Source organism: Netta rufina (genome assembly GCF_964035555.1).
Source record: "Netta rufina genome assembly, chromosome: 16".
Taxonomy (NCBI): Eukaryota; Metazoa; Chordata; class Aves; order Anseriformes; family Anatidae; genus Netta; species Netta rufina.
Window position 1 is genome coordinate 16,582,195 of NC_140140.1, and position 25,649 is coordinate 16,607,843.

The 25,649-nt window shown below is 53.4% G+C and overlaps 1 protein-coding gene across 1 annotated transcript in view; it reads right to left on the reverse strand.

Moving 5' to 3' along the window:
* Positions 1-204: 204 nt before the first annotated feature.
* CDH22 (cadherin 22) overlaps positions 205-25,649 on the reverse strand; it is a gene marked incomplete at both ends in the record, with an annotated part of 47,824 nt that continues 22,379 nt past the window's right edge. Inside the window, 6 exons of the mRNA XM_084296674.1 lie at positions 205-743; positions 2,041-2,292; positions 9,960-10,077; positions 10,380-10,501; positions 17,892-18,028; positions 24,687-24,940. Of these exons, the coding sequence (XP_084152800.1) occupies positions 205-743; positions 2,041-2,292; positions 9,960-10,077; positions 10,380-10,501; positions 17,892-18,028; positions 24,687-24,940 (1,422 nt within the window). The remainder of the gene's footprint in view (positions 744-2,040; positions 2,293-9,959; positions 10,078-10,379; positions 10,502-17,891; positions 18,029-24,686; positions 24,941-25,649) is intronic.

Genomic DNA, 25,649 nt, shown 5'->3' on the forward strand with positions numbered 1-25,649 from the left:
GGGCACGCCAGCCTGGCCGTGTGGGTGCAACACAGCCTGGACCAGGAGGTGGCTGCGGGAAGCACCCAGCTCAGGCCCACCCCCGCGGCACAGCCCCCCCAGCAGCCACCACCAGCACCCACAGCCCCCCGTGCTTGGACCCTGCCATGGCCAGAGCCCTGGCCCTGGAAGCGCCCGGAGCCTCGCGGGCTTTGGCTGGCATGGCTAGGACTCCTCGCTCTCCTCCTCGCCACGGCGCCCCGCGTAGAGCGCTGCCAGCTGCCGGAAACGTGGCCCCCAGGCCCCCAGGTACGAGAAGTCCTGCTCCGAGCTGCTGGACCAGGTGTTGATTGAGCTCAGGGAGAGCACGGGGGAGTCCGAGCCCTCGAAAGCATAGGTCTGGAACGAGTCGTAGGGTGGCACAGAGAGGTCCTCATCCGCCTGCTCCACCTTCCTGCAGATGTAGTCTCTGAACACGGAGAAGTCCAGGTCCGGGCTCTGCACCCACTGCGGGAGGGCATGGCGCTCGGAGGCTGGGTTTCCGCTTGGGCCCCCCTCTCCCAGCCCCCCGCCCCCGTCACCACCTTTGATCTCACTGAAGTCATAGAGGCTGCGCAGGGCAGACATGTCGTAGGCCTCCGTGTCCTGCTCACCACCTCCTTCGTCATTGTACTTGATGACATTGTCCCTCATGTCCTCGTCATCCTCGGATGTCAGGTGGCTCTTGTGGTGTCGCTTCAGCGTGAGGATCAGAAGGACCAGCACTGGAGAAGGAAGAAACAGTCAGAGCACATGCAATGGTTTCATACAGTGCCTGGGCACAACAGTGAGGCCCCTGTGGCACAGGGCGCCCCGGCAGCCCAGACCCAGCTGCCACCAGCTCCCAGCAGCCAAGCTCATTAAGTAGCAGCCGTGCTGCGGCACTGGCAGGGAGAGAGTCTGGCCTGGGCTCCAGAGCAGAACAGGAGCTTCCTTTTCCATGCAGCACACCCACTGAGACAGGTGGGACAGATGGCTGAACGCACGGCTGGACAGACAAACGGATTGCTTCTGCTGAAGATGAATAGGAAAGGGGGTGCGTGAACCACAGCAGCAGCCAAATGTTGAGAGGGTGATTGTGGAGCAGATGGCACAGAGCCTGAGCAACGAGCCACAGATGTGTCCTGGATCATCATCCATTCATCCCATCACCTTTAGAGCACCGATGTGCACTTTATTCATTTGGGCAATTAGGCAGAAATTTGTTTGTGCTGCGTTTGAAAATGAAACCAGTGTAAAGTACACCCTATGGGAAAGGGTTTTCTAAATGGATACACAGCAGGAGATGGGGAGCAGAGACATTCCAAGGAGAGGAGACCTAACTGAGCAAGGCACTGACATCCACAGGAAGCCTGACAGCCCTCAGGAGCCAGCTGCAAACCAGCACTGATGCTGAAGGGCTTTCAGCAGCAGTGTCCAACTGCACAGTGCTAAACCCGAGGACACTGCAGCACACCTCCCCCCCCTCTCCACAAGCCCCATTCCCTTCCCATGTGCAAACAAGTCCCCGCTTTCTCTGCTCCTTCATGCCGTGTCCTTTCGCTCCAGCGCTAGTGCTCATACTAGTGCTGATAGCACTAGCTGAGCCCCACATGCTGGGGGCACAGATCCTGTCCTGAGCAATGCTCTGGCTTGCATGCACCTCACCTCTATCCTGCCTGCCTGCTCCAGCTCTGACCCTGCCATTCTGTGACTGCACGCCCTGTGCCCACCACCCTTGGCCTCTGTGCTGGGACACACACATGCCCCTTTTGCAGCCAGATGCCTGCTGCCAGCACAGCTTGGCAGCCTGCACATGGCTCTTGGCACCCACCCACCCATGGCAAGGGCAGCTGTGCTTTGGCTGCACCCAGAGCACCACGTGAGGAGCAGGGAAAAAGCTGGAGCCCCCACAACTGCCCTGGCCCCCTGCACTCCACTCTGTGGTGAGCCAGCAACAAGGAGTCAGGGGGCAAAGGGGCCAGGTCAGTGCAGGGTTGCAGGCAGGGTGGCTGAGGGCAGCGGGAGCCGGGCGGCACTCACCGATGAGGATGAGGACACACACCAGCAGTGCGATGAGGGCGCCTGGGCTCAGCGTAGCTGACATGGCGTAGGCCGTGCTATTGCAGGACTGGATGGCCCCGTTGCTGTCACAGCCACAGATGCGGATGGTCAGGGTTCCCGTGCTGCTGAGGGGTGGGGGGCCGCTGTCCACCACCAAAATGGGCAGCAAGTACACATCTTGCTCTTGGCGATTGAAGCCCACTCTCTGTGTGTGCACCGCAGCCGTATTGTCTGCAGGAAAGAAGCAAACGACAGCAAAGTCACTCCCATCACAGAGCAGCAGGACCAGTGTGAGCTCCTCTGTACATGGGACAAACCCTCAGGATGCTGGTGGGCTGCCACCACACGCTCATCAGTTGTACGGATGCCAGCTCCAGCCACCAACAGCTCAGCCAAGCAGGGAATGGCACGCCCTGGCCTCCTGCTGTCCCCCGACAGGAGCAGAGCCAGCTCTGGCTCCCCACGCCATGGTCCCCTGACAGCCCTGGTGCCCAGGAGTGTCTGGCTCGGCTCCAGCAAGTGCCCTGTGCTGGCAGAGGGCAGCCAATCTCACCGCCAGCACTGCTGGGGCTTAGCAAACCTGACACAGGAGCAAAAGTGGGAAAGAACAGAGGGGAAGAACCTCTCCGAAAATGCTCTGAGAGTAGCACAGAACAGGAATCAGGGTAAGAGTTGGTCACTGACTTGGAGACCCATCCTGACCCAACCTGGCCCCCTCAGTCTGGAGTGGATGGAGCTCTGCAGAGGGCACTGAGCCTGCAGGAGTGGCTGTTGCCCCCAAACCTGAGAGCCATGGGTAAAGAGTCCTGCCTCAATCAGAGCCCAACACCCCCAGGGTCCTTTGTAAAACTTCCAAAAAAGCAGGCAGAGCTTCTTCAAGCCTGCCAGCTCAGCTGGCTGTCCTTGTTTGCTCAAATCCTGCTGCTTCAAGGGCTTAGCTGGCTCAAGTTTCAGTACCACTAACACAGCCACTTCATGGGACCTGCCAGTGCCCCAGGGTCAGAGATGAGCTTGAGCAGCAGCTGCACATAACCTGGAGGATGGAGGCTAAGAAAAGGGACTGAAAATCAGCTCTGGACCCTGCTCATGCGTGCCGCTTGCTGCCAGTCAGCAGCAGAGCAGGGTGGAAGGAAAAGGACTGAATAGCATCTGAACAATTGTGGCCAGATGTCAGAAGTTGCTGCCGACTGGCTGCAGTCTTTATCTAATAAAGCATAGATTGGCCTGGACACAGCAAGGTGCTGCTATCTACAGACTCTCTCCTCACTGCTCCTGATTTATGCTGGACTGGCCCCTTTCTGTATCAATCAGCAATTCGATTGGAAAAGACATCTATTTTAATCTTGGCTCTTGGGCCGCCTGCCACCACGGAAATTGCCGTATGGATCGGGTGCTGCACGGGAGCACCGGGGCACAGCAGGGGCAGGATGGGAGCCAAGCACACAGAGGGTGCCCACCCGGCCGGGGCAGAGGCACCGGGGGGCAGGATGTGGGCAGGTCGCAGCGGCACCATGCTGAGCTGGGGCAGAGCAGAGCGTGGAGGGCTCAGCTGCCACAGTGCTGCTCCCATCCCTAAGCCTCTGTACTCAGTCCTCCAGGGTTTTCCATGTTCCAGAATACGGCTGTGTTGCTGCAGAGAGCAGAGCCTTTTGCCCCTTTGCTAGGGAGAGTTGGGATTTTAGCATAAAGGAGATAGGAAGACATCATCTCTCTGTGAGCTCATGTGAGAGCGCAGGGTCTGCCTTGAAGAGCTCACCTTCTGACTCAGGAATGGTGTGAACACCAGACAGAAGACCACAGCAGCCAACGTTCAGGGCTGCACTGAATGCCACAAGGCCAGTATTCAAAACCAAATCTCCCTGCACACAGAACTGCGCTGAAGATTTCACTAGAAAAACTCTTCCTTTGGATGCAGTACCTTTTATCCTTCAAGAGAATTTCCTAGGTAACCTCATTCATCCCTGCTCGCAACAGCACACTTCAGGCAGGCAACAACCTCAGCGCATGGACCAGGAGACAGCAATAAGGCAATAACGCATGCAGTGTCAGCACTGTGCCTGCAAGGCTGCAGTACCCAGCATTGGCCCATGCTTCCTAAATCACGCAGGATCCAAGTGCTGCAGCATCACCAGCCTGTGGAGAGGATTACCTACAAGGGGAGCAGAGGCTGCCTATGCCCTATGTGCTGCCTGGGTTCCCTGCACACAAGACTGGGACCTCAGCCCCCACCTGGGCAGCCACCCGGGCTGCAGGACATTGCCACCAGGGCCACAACTCTGGGAGCTGCACACGAGGCCCCAGCACAGAGGTGACCTGGCAGAGCTGCCAGGGAGAGCAGGAGAGAGGCTTCCTGTTACCTACCAAGGATAAATTAGGGGAAAATGAATTGTTATGCTAATCATTTGCACAAAGGTAACAAGATCTCACTTGGTGCCACTCCCTCAGCTTGCTGCAGCATAGCTGGGAGATATAAATAACATTAACGATGCTATCACAGCAAGAAGCTGGGACTAAACTCCTGTCTAGCCCAGCTAAACAAGCCTTGGGCATCTGGATCCAGTAGAGACACAAAGGCAGGACAGACCAAGTAAGCAAGGATCCGGTCCTCAACCCGCAAAAGTTGGTTTCGCTGGTGCCATCAAGAGCCAAGTAACCAGCCCAAGACTGCGGCCAGATCCCCGTTTGGTCTCCCACCCACCCACACAGGTCCAAGGGAGCAGCCCCAGCCACTGCTAGGACAGGAGGAAGAAATTTCACGTTCGCACCAAAGGCAGAGCTTACCAAGGCTGGACAGCCAGACCCCCACCTCAGGCCCCAGCGGTGGCCCCCAGGCTCAAAGCCAACTTCAGCCTCCTTTCTGGCTGCTGCCAACCTGCCGTGCCCCTCTCTCCCTGGTGCCCTGGGACCTGCTGTCCCTGTTGGGAGTTTGCACCCGTTACTTACAAGATTCTTGCATTTCCCTTCCAGTCACAGACCGAAGAACAAGACACTCCAGAAAGGCAGCGCAGCTGCCCTGCGATGCAGTCTATTTGACTGTAGAAGTGAGGTAAATTTTGCCTAGATCGGGGAAAAACATATCCTGGAAAACATATCCAAAACAACCTGTTACATAACAATGTATTTTCTCTTGGTACTGCTGTGTCTTCACATGCAGCTGACCTGAGACAGTTGCTGCCAGGACATGTGTCTTGGCATCCTTTTGTTTGCACCAGCAAAGCCTGAGTGGTTGCAGAGTGAAGCCAGACAGGCCCTGGCCCTGCAGCCTCTCTCATCTCTTCCTACATAGCAGCTTTCTGCTAAATCCAATTCTGGGGTCATGAGGCTGGGGAGCAGTGCTTCCCATAAGGTGGTACTGAAATTTCAGCAGAACTCAATTCACAACTTTCCTGCACAAATGAGTTTGGACCTCCTCCACACCCGAGTTCTGCTGCCTGATCCAGTGAGGTTGTACTTTGTGACATGGTCACGCCGCTCCAAAGGCTGTGCTAGGTTTGCTCTGAGGCCCCAAGCCAAACCAGTTGCTATCCTCGCCATCTTGCTACACAAGCTGACATCTTGTATTCCTTGGCAGATTTCCCATGCCAGCCTCTCCACGAACACGCAGTGGTTTTATCCTGTACCACATCATACCACCTCGTGCAGCAGCACCTCTATCTGCTTGAGGAGTGATTCACCGAAGGCAGAAACCAATGTGTGCCAAGTGTGCAGGGACCAGTCAATACCGCTGAGAGAGCAAAGTTTAGGAATACAATATCTCTGTTGGATGCATAACATCACTAGGAATAGTAAAACAATTCTCTCAGACTCCCTCTCTAAAGATGCTCTTGGCAGTTTCAGAAAGAGAGCTCATAAATACTTCTCGTAACTCAGTCTTGATCAGCACCAAGAGAGCAGAAGACAGCAACCTACCTCCAGCCTGGATTCCAACACCTCTGCCCTCTCCCAGGCCCTACTGAGCACCCACCTTCCCCTTCTCTGCCTCTGCTTCGCAGCCCCAGCACCCGCCAGCTCCAAGTGCAGACGGCTGCTGCCCTGCCTGCAGCCACACTGCTGACCTGAAGGCCTCCTCAAAGATCTCCTTCCTTCAGCCCCAGGCAATTGCAGCTCTATGAGAAGAATCCATTTTTTCCCTTTTGCGTGTTTCTTCTCCCAAGTTCTTTGGGTGCCAGGCCTTGGCACCACTGCTGCTCACTTGCCTTTGGCTCAGTCCCGACAGATTTGGTGCCCTTTTTCACCCCGCATCAGATCAGCATCTGTGTTACTCGTGCTGGGAGCAGAATCCCTGCAGGGCTGGAGGAGGCTTTGTCTATCCCGAGGCAATCCTCAAATCCTAACATTTTGCTTTAGATTGAAACACTTTTCAGATCTTCTATCACCCATTACATGCTCTTAATGAGACCTGCAGAGAGTTCAGACATCTGTTTGCCTAGCCCTTGAGCTCTGGAGTCAGTAGCTCCATGTGGCGCTCCATATTATCTACCACCCCTTCCAGGTCGTTGGGCTTAGATGCTTTCTACCATCCCTTCCAACACAATTAGCATTTCTTGGAGAACATGATTTCAGGCTTTAATTGCCTTTGATCCTTCTCTAATCAATTTTTTCAGGCCAGAAAGACCCAGCAAAAGGCAAGTTAGGAGTCACAGGATAGTGAATGCCTTTGGAAAGGCACCAGTTGGCCGTGGGTGAGGTCAGCTTTTCCAGTGCTATCTTCTCCTTTGGGCACTTCATTAGCTGGGCATCTTCCTTCTGGATTGAGTCCACTGTTATCACAAATGACTTTTTATTTCATGTCTGATGAATTAGCAAGTGCTTGAGCACTCCCTGGGACAGACCAAGAAAAATGCCAGTAGGAAATAGCACCGTTTCTAAAAGCCTGACTCCTGCAAACTACTTCAGCTATAATTCAGCTAATGCAAAGCATCCTGCAGGGTGACCTTTTGCTCCTCTATCTCTGACCTGGTGCCAAGGCAGCTCTTGGCAGCCAAGGCAGCTCTGCGTGCTGCTGGGAGCTGATGAGCAGGGCTGCAGGTGTTAACTGCAGGCACATTTGAAGGGCCAGCCCCACTCTGGGCAGCTTTGGCTGCAGTGGGGCCGGACCCAGCATGGTGCAGGTCAGCAGCAGTATCGTGGCTGAACTGTGGCAACATCAGACTGCAGCAGACATGCTCTGTGACTGCTGCCATACACCTATTTGCTAGCAGGTGCTGTACGAGCTCTTCATCCGCAAGACATGCTGCCCCATCACCCCAGGCTTTCCCAAAGTCCTCAGAGGCTTCATCCGTGCTGCCCACAAGGAGCCCCAGGAGAGCCTGGACAATGAACAGTGTCCTATCCTGCCCTGGCTGGCCCTGGCCCCACACTCGCAATAGGGCCGTGCACCATCCACCATCTCTCTCCTGCTTTCCCAGTCTCCTGCGAGGGTTGTTAGTGAGGTGCCTGCCTGAGCCGGCAGCACAGCCTGCAGCACCGTGGCCCTCTCGAGGGAGCCCCTCTGCACCGTGGGCCAGCGCGGTGCCTGGAGCCTGGAGCGGGAGGGCGCCTCTGCCCGGGCTCATGCCCTGCCTGATGGACTGTAATGAGAGCAGTCCCAAGAGGATGCTGGTCCCTGGGGACAAGTTACACTCCTGAGATGGCTTTCTGCTGCCTTGCAGAAGCTGCGGGAAGTAGGTGCAAAGCAAAAAAGAGAAGAAGGATTTAAGCAAGAGCTCAGTGAATCCATCTGTGCTGACATCCATCAGTGTCACTCCTTGGCTGCAAAAGCAATATTTATAAATCACGTTTCAAAACTGGCTACAAATTTGTACAAAGAAACAGATGGGCTGGTGGTAGCAGTTTGTCACCACTGATATTTACATGAAGGAGGAGAGATGAGTAGAAGAGGGGTGAACGCATGAGAGGGAGGAAAGCGGGGGGGGAACAAAGGAAGATGCAGCAACGGAATCAAAGTGGGCAAGGGGCAAAGGTGAGCACTATCAGGACACTCAGTGGACTGGAAAAGTTGAGGCGGGGAGAAATCAAAGGAAGGGAGATGACACTAAAGTAAGCACACAGCCAAAGCGAGGAGCGTCTCCATCTGCACAGGCAGCCACCGCCTCTCGCTGTGGAAGAGAGCATTGCTTGGCAATTGGGAGGGTCTCCAAACACCCTGGGAATAACCCTGCAGCAACAGCATTTGTTTTACCAAGAGCAGAAGGCGGGAGGTGATGCCAGCTTTTACTCATTTTATGCAGTGTTGCACCACATGCAAGGTTTGTGGGATCATTTAGCACAGAGGATTACCCCATGCGATGAGCGCGCCTCACCCTACTCAAGAGAGCAGCAGCTCTGGAGGAGACAGCGAGTGAGAGCCTGCGTCCTGCCCCCTCCCAATGAGACCCTCCTGCAGGAGCAGGGGCAACCCCAGTGCTTCTGAGTGGCCCTGCTGAACTCCAGCCCCTCGGCCAGGCCCCTGTCCTGGGCAGGAGCAGCAATCACTGCAGGTCCCTGCCCTGCTGCAGCGGAGAGCCTGCTCTGAGGCACTGCAGCCCCAGCTTTTGGCAGGGTGTGGGCAGGGACGGGCAACCAGGGTGTAACTGAGAGTGCTCTCTCACATGTTTTCCTGAGGTCCTTCAGAAACAGCAAAAGAAGTTAATCGCTGGGTGTGGGGGCAAAATCTTGCAGAGGATTAAAGCTTACGTACATAAGAAACAAAGGTCTTGTGAACAGCTGCCCCATTGGGGGGGGGGGGAGGGGCAGAGATCACAGGGGCTTGGATCAGGGACAGCTGCCCTTTTTAGGGCACAAAGTGATGTCAGTACTTCTACAATTACATTTCCATTTTTTTTTTCCTTTTTTTTTTTTTTTTTTTCCTCCTGCAAGTTCAGTTTGAACTACCCTAACAATGCTGATCAATAGTGAACAAGGAGAAAGCGTTTCAAGGTACTGTAATGTAGTCCGCTGGCTTCCATCTGGGCTGGCCCCTTTGACAAATACATGCACATCTGGCTAAAAACCATTCTAATAACTGCAACAGTCTCTGCTGCTTTTACCATTGCAGTCAGCACCTAAATTCATCAGAGACCAGTTAAAAATAGGAAGCAGCTTGATAACTACTTTTCCGGACAGTCATCATACAAACACAGCCTGACCTCGTGCCCCTCAAAGCTGCACAAATAGCCAGTGCCCAGCCTACCAGCCCCGCAGAGCAGCTCGGCGGTTACAGCTGCAGGCTGGGGAGACTACTGCAGAGCCAGCTCAGCCCAGAAGTTTGCAGAGCCCTGCTGCACCCAGGGCTCTCAGACAGGCCCAAGGGGCAGGGCAAGCCTTGGGAAACCTGGTGGAGCTTCACCCTTAGCCCACCTAACAGGAATCTGGCTCTGCTGGTTATATCTCAACTAGCCTCATCAGCCAAGGGCTGGCTACTGCTCAGCCCTGCTGCCTCCAGAACCCATGGGCTGCTCCCGTCCGGGGGCAAGGGGCTGCCTGCCTGCACAGCAGCCCACTGACACCCCACACTCCAGGCCACGCACTGGAGAAGGATAAATCACAATGCTTAAAACGGAGCTTGTCCACCTGTAAATCCACATCATCTCCTTGCAAGCAGGCAAGTTAGAGATTGCACATCAAGGAAGGGACCAAGAGCCCTGGAAATATCGCAGGCTATCCAGACAGTGTGCTAGGAGCAGCAGAGCTGCTTGCAGCAGAGGAGAAAGCTGGTGGAACCTTCTTGAGGAAATCCAAAGTCAGCTGGCCAGTCCCACAGCTACAGGTGGGCAAGGAGCCGAGAGGGTGCACAAAAGCTCCTGAGTTCCATCAGCACAGCCAGACGGTGACCCCTGGACAGGTGAAGGCGCAGGGCTAAGAGTCACTGTACTGCACAGCCCCATCCCCCCCGCACAGCCAGCCCAGCAGGCACTTACCCTTAATATCCAGCAGAGAAAAATGGTGGCTGTTGGTGGCTTCAGGTGGCAGCGTGAAGTAGAACCGATGGCCACCCTGAGGCTCATCGCGATCCACAACACTAATAGTCTGGATCAGCTGTGGGGAGAGAGAGGAGATGAGAGTTGGAACCACCACTGCAGTCCCTCCCTGGGGCCCGGCTCACAGGGTCCAAACCAGCGGAGCACCATCAGCTCCTGCCGCAGCCAGGGACAAGCCTCTGCCCCTGCGGGCCAGCTTAGTGACAGGACACCAGGAAAGTGGTTCCCAGCATGGCAGCAGCAGCACAGGGAGATGTTCTGGCAGAGGTGAAGGCTGGGCAGGCTGGCGCCGGTCCAGAGCACTGCTGGTACCATGGGACCACCGCTGTTGCTGAAGGAAACCTGGGGGGTGCCCGATACCTGGCCTGGCTTGGCATCCTCACACACAGCAGCTTCATAAGGGGTGGCAAGTTCAGGTGGGTTGTCATTCACGTCCAGGATGCGGATGCGCAGAGAGGCCCTTGACACCTGTGAATGATTATCTGAAACAAAAGAGAAGCAAAGCTTCAGAGGGAAGTGCCATCTGCTGATAGCAGGGAGCAGGCCCTCCGTGGTTTTGCGTGTCCAGAGGCCATGGTGGCCTCTGCAGCTGCTGCCAGCACAGAGGGTTCGGTGACTGCCTCTGCGGGCTGGCTGATCCTGCAGAGCATTGTTCAACTTCACCACCTGCACTTCCCAGTCAATAAGCCCAGTTGCTGGGCTTCGTGTCCAGGACTCCCAAGGAACCACTGTTAGCCCCTTCTGCCCATGGAGAAGCTGAGCAGCCCAGAGCAAGCCCCCGGGGCAGGGGCCAGTCCTGTTGATGCTGCTGCTCTGGGGCACACAGGGCAGGGAGCTGCGCTCACAGCTCCGCTTGCTGCAGTGCCGCTCCACCCCACGGTTTATGCCCTATAGGTGTGCTGAGCCTTCTGTAACATTGCAAATCACTCTGGAGGGCCTAATATTTTCTGGAGCTCCTCATGTGTTTCCAGAAATGAAATGTGCCTCCATCTCCTTTGTTTTCCCCAGAGGTGGTAACTCCAACAGACCTGATGCCTCTCTCCCCACTTGGACAGGAGCTCTGCTGTCTGTTTGTCTATAAAATTAATGCTGTCCCCAGTGTATTAGGTGGGGGAGGACCCAGGGGAGAGGAGATCTAGTGCTGCTCCATAATTAGCCAGGAACGTGTTCCCCCTCCCAGAGCTGCCTTCACCCTGTTCTCGCGTTATCACTCCCTCTCACCCAGACCAGCTGCTCTGGTGATTAGATGGTTGCTTCGGGGGAGGGAGGCAGAAGTCGTGACTAAAAGCCTGGAACGATGTGTTATTTTAAAAAGTGTGTTGGTGCAGTGAAATAAACTGCAATTGCTTTCAGGAAGAAAGGCAACGGGAGGCAGCAGGGTTAGAAGGGAGTGGACAGTCTGGGGGCAATAGAGGGCAGTGGCCAGTGCCCACCGGGACTGCAGAGGAGCAGGAGGAAAAAGGGTTCAATTCCTGCAAGATGCAGGGTGACAACATCTTATCACCCCCTCCACAGCTTGCTCACCCTACTGGAAGATGGGAAACCTTCCTTGCCCCTTGGTGCTGAAGCAACCTGGCACTGCCAAGAAAAAGAGGAAAGAAGGCAGAAAGGAGGAGGATGGCAGGAGGAGGCAGGCTGAGGCCCCCCTTCCTCTTCCCAACTGTGGCGCCCCCAGTGCAGGAACTGATTCTAGGGTCGCTGAATGCCCCTGAGTCCCTTTGGCACAGGGCATGTGGGGCCAGGTCCTGGCTGGGCACTGAGACACAGGGATGAGATTGAGCACAGCAGCTCCCCTTCCAGATGCTGTTTCAGCCTCACCAAGAGGGATGCAATCAGTGCAAGGCTGTTCTGAGAATCAGACAGAGCCCTAAGTCTGTCTCCTCCCCAGCCCCACACAGCAGTAGGCAGCACTTCACAGTGGGTGCTGGACCAGGGCCAGTCCTCTGACAGAGACAGAGCTCACAGCCCGCTCCCTGAGCATAGCCCAAAGCAGTCATCCCTTCTGAACATGCCCCGTCATCAAAAAGGTCTCTTTCAGCCCCTTCCACCATTGTTGAAGCCTGAGGTTCACACAGTCCTGGCTGTATGACAGCATTAAAATTTGACTTCTCCAAGAACATCAAGTTTAGAAGTGTGACTACGGCATCATCAGCAATCTTTCCTGCGATGCATACGTCCGCTCCTTTTATTTCAGTTGCAATCATGACCTACGTGAAAGCTCCTCAACTGCTTTCTTTATAAACGTCCTTCTTCCTTTGAGTCAGTAACTGAATGTAAGTTTGAGTCAGTACCTGAATGTATGAAAAACATTTAGATACAGTGGATAAAAATATCTCCAAAACATCTATGAAATCTGTTTTCTGTAACTTGTGAAGCATAAACTGAATTTACAATGGTCAGAATTGTGATTAAGATCGTACATCTGTGATGAAAAGCACATTGCACCCAGCAGTACTGCAAACGTCACATCTGCAAGTCCAAAAGCTCTGACATGTGCTTCCTCCCTGTGAAGCATCCCGCATGCGCAGAAGCGCTCCCACCCCTCCACGTGCTCTCATCTACCACTGCCAGGCAGAGCAGCTGATGGGGCAGGCGCTGCCGCTGGCATCAGCCAGGGCTGTTGAAGGGCTCTGGGAAGCAGCAGCTGGCTGTGGAGGCTGTGCCAGGCTGAGTGCGACCGGGGAGGAAAAAAGTCATTTTCCATTGCAGCGTCTCTCCTTGGTATTCCAGCTTAGCTGACTGACATGCAAATTAGTTTAATTATTTCTTCTTCTAAAATAAATTATATTTTGCAGTGGCTGCAATATGTTGTGTCAGGCAAAATTACATTCAATATTTTTAAACTAATTGATGTCAGCCTTGAGAAAACCTGATTGACAGCAGCGAGGAAACTAGGCTGCTACCTAAACGGTTTCCTAAATTAAAATTAAACATGCCGTTTTTCTGCATTTCCTCCAGGAGTTGGAATACTATTAATCTGAAAAGACTGAGGAAGGAGTCATGGAAAACACAGAACAAGGGGGAGATGCTGGAAACAGCAGTGCAGAATGGGAGCTCCAGGTTGATGACTGGCAGCTGCCTTTGCCAACATGGGCTGAAGTACCTGCAGACACGCTGGAGCCCAGGGACTGAGGTCTGCTGCAGCCCTCCTACACCACAGCATCTCCACTCTCCTTGCTGCCACAAGCTGCAGCATGTAGGGTCCTGAGTCCACACAGAGGTGGTGCTGGTGGGGAGCACTGTGCATGGACAGGCTCCCCGGGCTGGGTCTCACCAAGATGTTCCCACTGCACAGCCATGCTGAGGCTGAGACTCACATCCTTGATGAGTCCTCAGCTACAACCCCAACTATTATTATTTTTAATACAATTAACCTTGAAAGTAACCTGAAGAGGATACTATTTCTGGCTTTAAAACATTGAGATGCAAAGCACCAAGGATTTGCCCTGTGCAGAAGCTCCTGGACAGCCAGCTGACAGAGGGACACCGAGCAGCTCCAGGCAACTCTCTCAGTAAACGCTGGAAGCTTTGCAGCTGCAGCTGGCTGTGATGAGTAGGGGCTGTGGAGATGCTTAGACATCCCCTCCACAGCAGGAAGGAGGAAGGCCTTGTTTAAGCTGTGCTGGGATCCAGTGCTTGCCTCTCTAGATCTTCACACAAGGTCACACTAAAGTACTTTGCATTTTTACAACCAAACCTCTGCTGTGAACCACCAACTCTAAGCACTGCTGAAGCAGCTGTACCATTTGCACTGCTACCTGCACACTCAGCTGTGTAGCCACACTGCACACAGAAAGGTGCTCTGCAGCTTCCTGGGGCCTTAAAGCACTGTTTGAGGAAAGCCCAGCAGACTGGGTCTTGCCGTTTGTGGCTGCAACACTCCCAAGAAACACAACTCACCGCCATGGCATTAGGCATAGCACACAATCCACCCTCTTCTGCATCAAGACCAAATTGGTACAATACTGAAATCAGAATTTTTACATTAGTAGGGAAGCCGTAAGAGCCAGGGGTGGAATTTTAATCCTCACTATCTCAGCAAATTGGCAGAACAAAATGCAGATTAGCAGACTGGGATGGGCCACTCTGCTTTCCAGCACCCGCACAATGGCACAGGGTGGTTTTGTGGATGTCAGCACAGCTGCTGATTGAAAAGCAGAGCATCGATGGCAAAGACACAACAAGGGCATGCCAGGGGTACAACTCATCGGACGTGGGTGGCCACATCAGAGGCTGGAGCTGAAAATGTGGCTCCAAGCTGCAGGGAAGCAAAGGGGAAGCAGCAGATCAGCCAAGTAACATATAAATGGCTCTCACCTCTCCTGAGTCCTGCCCGGACTCAGCAGCATGAGAGTCATTAAATCGCATCCAAACACAATGCTCTGATTAAAGCCGGTCTCCAGCAGGAAGATTTATCATCTCAATTACCAGCAGTGGACACAGCAGTCAAGGCCTCATCATTTTACATGAGCAAAGAGGAAAACAGGAAGAGAATCACTAATATTAGCCCAAGGAAGGTAAACAGCTTGTGAGTGAGATGAAGATTTATGTCTGGAAAAGCTTGGCCTGGTCCCAGTCCAGATTTACTGAACAGTCCCCATGTTTCCTGCTGGCTGCACTGTTGCAAGGCCAAATACTCTGCTCATCAGCTGCCTGGCACAGGCAGCTCCTGCTGGGGAGCGCCTGTTCTGGGAGGGGCCCTGCCCTCCCCCTGCTCCCCAGCAGGGCACAGCCCAGCCACAGACACAGGCGTGCTAGGAGCCTTCTGCTGCTTTTCTTACTGCTCTTCAGATGCAAATGCAGTCTCTTGAGTTTTCTGCAGGTGGGTCATGCACCCCTAAACACAGTCCCTGGAGCACCTAGTCCTAGGACAGGCTTTCTGAGGTGTGGGGACAGCGCTTGCACGGAGCTGAACAGCCAGCCTGCCTGCAGGAACATATGCTGTCAGCTGGCACGCTCTCCATCAGCTGCAGCTCATTAAAACCATTCACAGGGCAGTGCTGGCGGTGGACAGGGAGGTGTGATCCAGGGCACGCCACCGGAATCGCACAGGAACAGCTTCCCACCAGCCCTGAGCAGACCCAGAGCCAGGGTGGTGACACACCTGGGAGGCTCACTCCATTGTTTCTGCAAGGCTTGCATCTGACTGGGGAAGGAGGAAGGATATTTTACTACTTGCCTCCGATGGAGTTGACACTATCCTGTGGCTGCAGGCAGTCTCAGCGACAGACAACCTGCACTTTGGTGAGTGCAGGACTGGGCAGCCCTGCGAGCCCCGTAAGATGAAGGCACCAGGCACACCGACAGCAGCACAGAGGCTCCCAGCCACCCTGCACTCACACCACTGCTGCCAGTCCAGTGCCACGCCAAGCACAGCATGACAGCTGCTGCTCGGCCCCACTCCCAAGCCCCTCTGTCACTTTGAAGGCCTTACCTTTACAACTGCCCTTTCTGCCAGAGGATTCAGACATAAATTGTACTCTAAATTCAATATCAGTCATTAATATTTCATGATTACAAAACGTTAAGGATAATGTCACTGGGAGGAATGTCTGGGCAGTTAAAACAGATGAGTCAGAGCCCGCTGATGGGAGAAGTCAGAGCACTGAAGAGTCTCCCCAGCTTTTGAAGCAATGCAGCCTGACAGGCTCTCCTGCCGGAGGGTATCCGCAGCATTTACTGACTTGCTCTGAAATCTTAGATGCTGCGTATAAATATTTTCCTTCTGATTCTTGTCACCTCACATTTCCTCTGGATGCTGAGCTGTGCGGCAGCACCACAAGCCCTCCTCCCTGGCCAGCGTTGGCAGAGCCTCCCCTGCAGAGCCCCGGGGCTGCCCCGCAGCCAGCAGGCAGGATGTGCGCAGCGGGGCACCACGGCTGGGCGCGTGGGGCTCACCCAGCCAGCAGGCACAACGCATCAGCGCGGGGCAACAGAGCCAGAGAGGTCCCAGCCTGGGGCAGCTGGGGTCTGGCCAAGGGCACTGCCCCTCCTTCCCTAGGGCAGCATGGGCACAACAGTGCCCCAGCCCTGCGTGTGCAGATCCCTGCCAATGCAGCGTTGGCCTTCCTGAAGCCAGAATGATCCAGCAGAAACCAGCCTCTGGGTCCCCATTCAGGCCCCTGAGGCAGTTTCTTCAATCTGAATAGCATCTTCCTATTCAAAAACGAGCTAAGAACCCCGTGGGGTCTCTCCAAGCAAAGCCTAGGAAAGCTCATGCACAGAGTCTAACAGGCAGGTCTTGGCAAATATCCACAGGAACGGGAAGGTGCTTTGCAGCCAAAGCAGCTCCCCGGTATCAGCTGGCATGGGGTGGCAGAGCACAGCAGGTCCCAGACAGAGCAGGTGACTTGTGCATAAGAAATGAAGAAAACTGAAGAACATGGCAGTACTTTCCTGCTTCCCGGCACGGTGCCTGGGATTGAAGCCCATCTCCATCTTAAGACTCAGAAAAAGGAAGAACTCAGTGAAGATGAGCAATCTCTGGGGCCCCTGGGCAATATTCACCATCATGTGGGGGAACCTGCACAGCCTGTGAGCCAATGTTCACACTGTGCAAACATTACAGAGGGCAGCAGGATAGCCAGGGCAGTCTCAACCTCTTCCTACCCACAGTGCAGCATCTGCAGGTAATCAAAGCCTTCCCTTTGCTGCTATTATCTTCTTTTCATTCCTCAAGAGGAGTTTATTCAAAGCTCTTTTGAGCAGCAGGACCCAGGTCTGTTCTTTACTGGAGTAAAGAAGACAAACAGAACTTCTGCTGGAAATGTCCAAGCCAGGCTCTGCCACCCCAGTGTCACACAGGAAAGATCAACCAACAAACCCTGCACAGCCCATGAGCTGCTCCCTCCAGGCTCTTTCAGCTGAGTGTGCTCAGATTTGGCAGTTACTGCAAATACAGACCCTGGGGTAGCACAGCCATGGGGAAAGGAGATGACTGTCACACGGGAAGGCCAGAAAGGAGCTCATTTCAGAAGAGGACAAGAGAGCTTCCTCTCATCCTCTGCCATGGCGCTTGTCTGGGAGGCCACGGGGTGAGGCTGAGTGCTCTGGCTGGGGCTCAAGCAACCTGGCAGTGCCAAACCCAGCAGGCAGCTCTGCTGCTGCCACCCTCAGCCCCTTCACCAGCATCCCCCTGCCTTTGTCTCACGAGGTGGGTGCTCCCCGCCCTGCCTGTCACCACACTGAGTATTTATTTCACCAACTAAAAGCACCTCTCACTGGGTAGAGTAGAGCATGCAGGAGGGGAGCATCAGAGGCAGGTTCAGAAAACCTCTGGGGGCTCTTCCCAGTTTGCAGCTTTCTAGCCCCCTGTGGGGGGTGAAAATGAAGGTCTTGGGGCCAAGAAGGAAGGGCACGGGAGGCATCCAGAGCCACATACCTGTCGTGCAGGTACAGCCTGCCACCACCTTGAGCCCCCAGCATCAGTGAGTGATGGCAGTCTCCATTTTGCAGGGCTCCAGCTGAGGGGGCATCCACCTGCAGCATGCAGCTGACCAGGAGGATTTGGTGACATGAACACACATCTCCAAGAGCCCCCTGAGCTGCTCACCAGCTGTGAATGCAGGGAACAAGCTGCACAGGGATGACTGCCAGAGCTGGTGCATAGCTAACACAAATTTGATTAGTGTTCATCAAAGACACTATTCGACCACGATCCCTTATTAATGACTGAGTCAGGAAGAGTATTTTTAGGTTGTCTAGGGAGATGTCAGACTAAGTAATGCTGCGTTTATTTATTTATTTAATTTCAGCGTTAATTAACTGTTGCACCTTGGTCACCTTTGCAGTGAAAATGCCTGTATTTCTCCCTCTGCCCCTGATACAGTCCAATGCAGACTGTCTGCTCCGCACGGCGCTCCTCCATCTCACCTGCTTCCATCGCGAGGACAGTGATGTTGTGCCACCCTGCTGTCTCCCGGTCCAGGACCTTTCCTGTCACAATGGCACCTGTGTTGGCGTCGATGTCAAAGATCCTCTCTGTGTCTGTGCTGCGGTCGATAGCATACCTGAGACCAGGCAAGAGGGAAAACCATGAACAACTGGATGTGCCAAGGCCAACCTCATAGTCAGCCCTGGGGGTATGGGGTCTAATGCAGCAGGCACTGTCACCGCTCTCACTGCTCCTCTGCTGCAGCTGGCTACACGAAGGCCGTGTCTCTGCCAGACTGACAGCCCAGAGTGCTCTCATAAAATTAAAGTGTGGCTTTTGGTGTACAAAGTAGAACCAAATGCAGACCGTGGACAAGGGGTAAAACCTGCTCTGATGGGAACCTCGTGTTCAGGATAGAGCAGTACAGAAATCATGGGCTGTAACTCCAGCCATGACTTTGGAAAGCTGCTGAGCTGTAGGCTCAGAAGCTTGAGGAAAGACGTTAACTAAAAGTGAGCCTCTCTCACACACTACCCCCTCCCACAGGACCCAGACGAGAGCACAGCAGCAACAGCAGGTACAAGTGGCAAGGTCCCCTCCAGGCGCAGACCAAACCCCTGCAACCAGCGCAAGAACCCTGGCAGCAGAGGGGTGGGCAACAGCCAGTGCCCCTGCAACCAGCGCAGCACGTCATCCCCCACAGCCCCTCAGCCTGCCCTCTCTGGGCATGCCTGTTTTTACCAGGGCAGCCTGAAGGGCTCCAACCCAGCAGAGCCCTGCTGCAGGCTGCTCATTCTCCTTTCCTGGGGTTGCTCCAGCACAACCCCCTGAAGCCCCTTGCCATGCCTCCACAGCAGCTCCCTGTGCCCGTGCCTCGGGAGCACTGTTCCTGCCTCTGTCACAGCCCGTGAGAAGGCAAACAGCTAGGCTTCACCTCATGCTTTAGCCGTAACACCATGAGCCTACACAGCCAGTCCTGGTGGCATGTCCTGCGTTTCCAACCACTGCACACAGAATAAAGCAGGCTATCATTAAATCAGGTGCAATTAGGATGTGCGCTCCTTGAAGGCAGGGACTGAAAGGGAAGCCCAATCCAACCGAGGCCCTTGAGTGCAGCCGTAACACAAATAACCACCACCACTGCGATCAGAATTAGAAGTCCAGAAGGCCTACAAATCACAAACAATTCAGCATAATGTTATTGTGTGCAGCATCTTTCATACAGACTGCATCCCAGAGTGCTTTACAGAATTAAATAACACAAGACAGCAAAGAGTACAAAGGATAAATTACCAAAAGGAGGGCTGTGAATAAATTAAAACCTTCAGTCACATGTCCAACAACAGAAGGAAGATAAACGCAGAGACAAAGCACGCTGAAAAGCTGACAGACAGGACAGTGCTGAGGGCACGCCAGACAAGCAGAGCAGGACGGGCTGGCACACGCTCAGGATGGTGCGGGTGTGCTGCACGGTGGCTGTCCCAAGTCTCTGTGCCTCGCACAGCCCAGCCGTGCTCTGCAGGCCCACCTCCTGCATGGCACACAGCCCAAGCACCAGCCCTGGGCACGGGGCAGCTGCCCTGCACAGAGCTGTTGGCAGCCCCTGTGCCTTCCCACGCTGGCCAGGAGGGAGCCAGCTGCACGTGGATTGCCTCCCAGAGGCACCTATCATCCACACAGCTGAGCATCGCTACCTGATGGAGGCACCTAAACAGAATACAAATGGCTTTATGCCTACAGAATGCCTACTGTTATACAGCACCAGATTGCATTCCTTAGCTCCCTCCTTTTCAGACAGATGGGGATGAGAAAGTACAACAGCACTTACTTGTAGTTAAGGGAAAACATTCAAAAATCACTATCTAAATCTCATTGGTGCACATGCACAAACTATCACGTCCTGCACCTGTGTGGCTGGCTTCCTCTGTCTTGGCATGTACTACAGCCTCTCATCCACTCCGCATTCTCCCACTGCAAACAAAAAGGAGAGGTCTGGCTGCTCTGACTGGTACAGATCAGTACAACATTCTGCTAGAAGAAGGAACAGAAACTGGGATGACAAGACCCAATATCCTTCCAATAGCATAACTCATGTTTGCATAACTGCTTCCATTGTTCTACTGCATCTCTTGACCTCCATCACATCCTCTTCTGTTCTGCTTTTTCCTACTGTCAGAGGTCAGGATGGTACTTCACCTCCATATGCTTCCTTGCATGTTGGTTAATCCCATGCCTGTTTTGTTCACACTCATATCATTACTGCATAAACAAAGATGTCTTCAAAAGGAAAAAAAAAAAAAAAAAAAAAAAAAAGAAAAAAGCTTAACAGGAAAACCCAGTTAGTGAAGGGAGACATCACTGAGCCTGAAAATACCTGGCACTAGCTGCCTGCATTCCATCTGCACAAAGTGTTGTGGAGACTATGGAGCACTATGCTGGCATTGGACGTGGGAACTCAGGGGTGCAAGGATGTCAGTCTACTCCCTACAAAGCCACTCCATAGCCAACTCAGAAATCAGAAAACCTGCTCCACAGCACTCTACATGACCATAGACCTCCCCTTCCAAGAGGTTACAGCCAACCCTGTGGAGACCAGGGCTTCCAATGAGAAGGTAACAATTATGCTCATTTTACATCATTTTGTGCAATCTGATCTTTACCAACCAATGTTCTGCTGACCATCACAAGCCTCTCCACCACTAGTAATCCAGCTTCATCTTCACTTGTTCCACCGAAGTGAAACCTGGGAAGTGGCACCAATTAGTCCCTGGTCCTCCGGGTACGCAGAAGTAGGATATATGTTTATTCCTCCTAAAGCCTGCTGCTGTTCCATATCTGGAACTGCAGTCCCCAGCTCTGATTGGGATGCGGACCTTGTAATCCATTTTCCTCTCTTCCTGCTGGCACTGCCTGTTGGTCTGGATGTTACAAGTGACTGTTTAATTTAGACAGCTTTTTTGGTGCTCATCGTTCTCACGAATGCATTTCTCAAGCAGTTTATTTCAATTCTCCCCCTGAATGCAACAAGGAGCACATTTTATGCCATGTGTTTTGTTAATAGGGAGCTTTTCAAGCACTGTGTGAAAAGCTTTTTGTTATGTTTGTTTTTTCCTCCTCTCCCTTTTGTGTTAAAGCAGGTTGTAGTTCTTGCTGTGCTGTTGGAGTCTATAAAATGCCTATGTCCAACACGTGCCTCTGGATTTGGTGAAAGCCAAACAAGAATATCTCTGAGAACCTTAAATCCCAAGCAACGTCTTCCCAGTGCTGATAAAGCCTGGAATGCACACAATCAGAGCACAGACTTTCACTGCAGAGAGAAAAACAAAAGGCTTCCATGTAAACAGCCTCACGTATGCAGACAGTCTATCACTGTTTTACCTAATACAATGGCTCAGCTGAGAAACATCACACTACACGCAGGAAATACACAGCCAAAGCCAAAATGCCAACTGGAAACTAAATGCTTTCTAGAAAGAGCGGATCCAGCTTTTGTTAGGCAACAAATAAGGATGGAACAAAATAAAAAGCACCATTCTTGAGAAAGGCATTTTCTGCCTGCCCCGTTGTGGGTTTCCATGTTCCCCAGAGGAAGGGGGCAGCCTGTGCCGTGCTGAGCTTCAGCACAGCTTCCTGCTTCACAGCATCACTGCCGGAGGGAGCGCGGCCCTCTCCAAGCAGCCACAAGCTGGGGCCCTCTGGGTGCCCCAGCAGTCCTCCTGCCCAGGCAAGCGGCTGCAGCGGGTGCCACATCCGCGGGCAGCCGGGACACAGCCCCCCCAGAGAGGGGGGAGCAAGCAGTGTCCCTGGGATGGTTCCCACCACAGGGGAGTTGGACACTACTTCAGCCCTCACATCTTCATAACAGGGCACTTCAGGATCCAACCTGGCTCACCTGGGAGGGATTTGTTCTCGCACCGAGCAGCCACATCTTCATGGGACAAGTGAACTGGTGGGGGGCCGGGAAGTGCCAGGCTGTAGCCTGCCTCCAGCAGCTGCTTCGGGCCAGCCACTGCAGCAGGAGCCACAGAGCCCTCTTTGTGTTCACTTGGGGATGGAATCAAAGAGCCAAGGGCATGTCCTGTCCCATTTGGCTAAAAATACTTCCAAAACCTCGTTATTGGCAGCCTGGTGTCAGCAGGACCTGGAAATGCTGACAGAGCTGATTTTTGCTCAGCTGTCTCTGGTGATCCTTGTTCTTTCTTGCCTCAAGGGGAGAGTGCCCCTCATCATGACAGAAGGTGGTGGCCCTCCTCTCTTCACATGGCAGAGCCAACAGAGCAGAGTCCAGCAGACAGCAGCCCCTGCAGAAACACAGCCACGTTTTTGCTCCCGCCTCTAGCAGAGGAGGATCAGGAAGTTACAGGGATCCACTGAACTGCAAAGAGTTGAAAGTGTTCATGCCAGCTTCAAGGAGCTGAGGATCAAATGCTGGTCATGCTGTCAGGACCGGTTGCTCTCTAATGTAACAGAGGTGAAGTACAAGTGCTGGTTTCTTGCGACTGTACTCTGAGTAGCACACTTGAAATGTGAGGTGACTTACTGCCGTCTCCTGCTGACGGGCTAGTGTCACATCCTGGCGGGGCATGGCAGGATGCTTGCATTAATGTTTGTGCACCACTTTGAAGCTGTGAGCGGCTGCCTACGTGGCAAAGTATTTTATTAAACTACCTGGCTAGCCAGGGGACAGGAAAGCGGGAGAGATCAAACAGTGCCTTCCTCCTGCATTGGTGCCACACCAGCAGCAACCTGCAGCTCCACGCAGCACATGTGGGAACAGCAGGGAAGGCTCACCCACCCGCGCTACCCAGGCAAGTGCCAAGGGAGCCTCACAGGAGGATGGACTGGCCGCCCCTCACGCCAGCAGGCACTGCCAGAACAGAGGTGAGTGGAGAGAGGACCAGGTGGAGACCAACTGCCACAGGGGAGCCGGGGGATGCAGGATGAGCTATCTGCCTGGGGAAAACAAGGAAAAATACCTGAAAACAAGGAAAAACTGCCTGACAAGGAAAAACACATTGCAATTCCCAAGCTGCAGCAGATGCCCAGGGGTCCTGCTGGCCATGCCCTCATGCCTCAGCACGAGTCATTACCTTGCCTGGCACTATGCTTTCTGTAAGACAGAGATGCACGTAGAGTAAAGTTTGGCCTGTAATGCTCTTGCTCCTACTGAGTACTTGAATCTGCTTCTCTCTGCTCCTCATCACCTTCTGCACAGTGGTAGAAAGCCTCTCTGCTTTCTTTTGTTCTGTCTGCAAACAAGGCAACAAACTCCACGGGGAAACAGCATAAAGAACAAGAGAAAACGAGAAGAAGAATAGTTCTGTCTCCATGGCACTTTTCCTACAATTACAGATCAGAAAGTAAAATGTATGTTCTGTAGCACTGCTAGAAACACTCCAGTAGAAAAGTACAGGCACATGTGTACACACACACAGATACATAGAAAGACCGCACACAACAGATGAGCACAAGCTAACAGCCATGTGCTCAGGGCAGGCCACAAAGAAAGAAGAAATCAGACATGTAGCCTGAAGGAAAAGGGAACCTATAAGCCAAGGTGCATGTAGGCGCTTTGAGAACACATCCAACAGATAGCACCAACGGTGCAAGTGTTGCATGCTCACATAGACAGTTCATTCTGTGCCAAGGCTGAGTCCCTTACCCCAAAGACAACTTTCAGCACCCAACTTTGACACAATACCATCTGCTAGCTGCCAGGCATCTGTAGATAGCAGTTTTCCATTTGCAGAATCTTCTCTGAGCTTTCTATGTATCTTGATCTTGAAGACCTGGAAATGCCCCCCAGCCCACCCTGAACTAACACGCTCCCCTGCAGTCAACACAGCAACCCAAGCAGCCATGCAGGGATGCCACCAGTGGGATCGGTACAGTACCCAAGCCCTCCCTTGCTATCCCAAAGCCCCAACATGTCCCAGTCTATCACTGACAGGGACAGGCTCCATACAGAGCTCTCAAATGCAAAGCCACTGCAACTCATTTGAAGTGAGCGGCTGTGCACAAAGTGCCTGCAGCCCCACCATCACCTGGCATGAGAACACACATTTCAAGGAAATTTTCCACATATTGAGGATGTTTTCAGAACACTAGCTTTTCATCCCAACTGCTCATGACTCAGGCCAGTTGGCAGAGCCAGAAGGCTGCTTTGTGCCTTAGGTAATAACAATTTAACAAGGTAACAATCTCTTTAGCCACAAATTAAATGGAAATGGGAAATGTCCTGTGCAGATAAGCTGCTGCCTGGATTATGTCCCCTGCCCAAATATAAACTCCTCTGATCTTTCATCCCCATGCACACATGCGCACACACACACACAGAGAACTAAGCTCTAGCTCCGCACTTCCCAAGCCTCACCTCATTTATCATTCTTCATCACTACCTGCCTGTCATTTCTGGTTGCTTGCTTGGCCAGTGTCAGGCAGCGCTGCAGATGCCTCACTGTCAGCAGCAAGGACACGCAAGCATCACCCCGCCACCTTCCCTGACACTCCCCTGACAATTGCAAACCTGTCACTTGCCAGTGACGTGTCTGTCACCTGCAAGATGGCTGTTCTAGCTTGCCTGTACCTGCGTGCAGACTGTCACTCACTGCCAGCCCTGCGCATGCACAGTGCTCATCACCCTCACCTGCTCTGCCCCTCCACTTCTCCCATTGCCTCCCCTCCACCCCATTGATGGTCGTGAGCCCTCCAGCCACAACCATCCCTTGCAGGTGACCCCATGCCTGCTGCTAAAAGGAAAGGAAGAGGATGCGAAATTTAAGCAGATGCATTACCGGACAGGGTGGTTCGCTGTATCAGGGTCAAGGGCAGTGACCACCCCCACGACAGAGCCAACTTGTGCGTCCTCCTGGACCTCCATCAGATTGGAGGGGGGCCGGAACTCGGGGGGCTCGTCAACATCCAGCACAGACACCCGCACGATGGTTTGGTCCCGGAAGGTGCCCAGGTCCACAAAACGTGGGTCCACGAACTTGTTCAGGGCCTCCACCACGACGGTGTGCACTTTTTTTGACTCATAGTCAAGAGGCTGAGACAACAGGAGAGAATTAGCCACATTCGGATCAAGGAGCCCCTGTCACTGCCCCTTCTTTCGCAGGCCTCTGCTCGGCAGACTTTGTGGCAGCGCTGGTCTGCTCTCCAGAAAGGGCCCGTGAGCTCTTGCACCCACACTCTGCCCTCCCACAAGCAGCACCCACACCAAGGGGAGCAGGAAGAAGAGGAAACCTCCAGCCTGCTTCCCAGGGACCCCACTGGGTGCCCAGACAAAACCCATCAAGAAGACAGCAGACTGCATGTTGGCAAGTGAATGGTTTTGGATCATTAATCACCCTGTGATTATTTCTACAGAGGCAGGGAGCTGAATGCAGTGGCCTTGGTGAATAATAATTTTTTTCTTGCCTGTAACAAGTATTTGCTTGATTGTTTTTGCTGCTAAAGCAGAGAGACTCAAAGTGCTGTTGATCAGGTATGGGAATTAAACAGGCATATTCCTCTTCCTAACAGGTGCTATCAATAACAGCTGTAAGCACTGGTCTCCACTGCCCTGTGCACAGCTTCACCCAAACACTGCTCGCTTCACTGTAGCCCTGGGAGCTGTGCTGTGCCAGGATCCTGTAGGCAGTACACTGCTGCTCCTTTTCAGCCTTTCCTCCTAGACACAGGTCTGTGCTTTGCCATCCAGGCAGAACAGGTCTCTCCCTGTATCTGCAAGCACAAAAACGCAACTGCTACTTCTA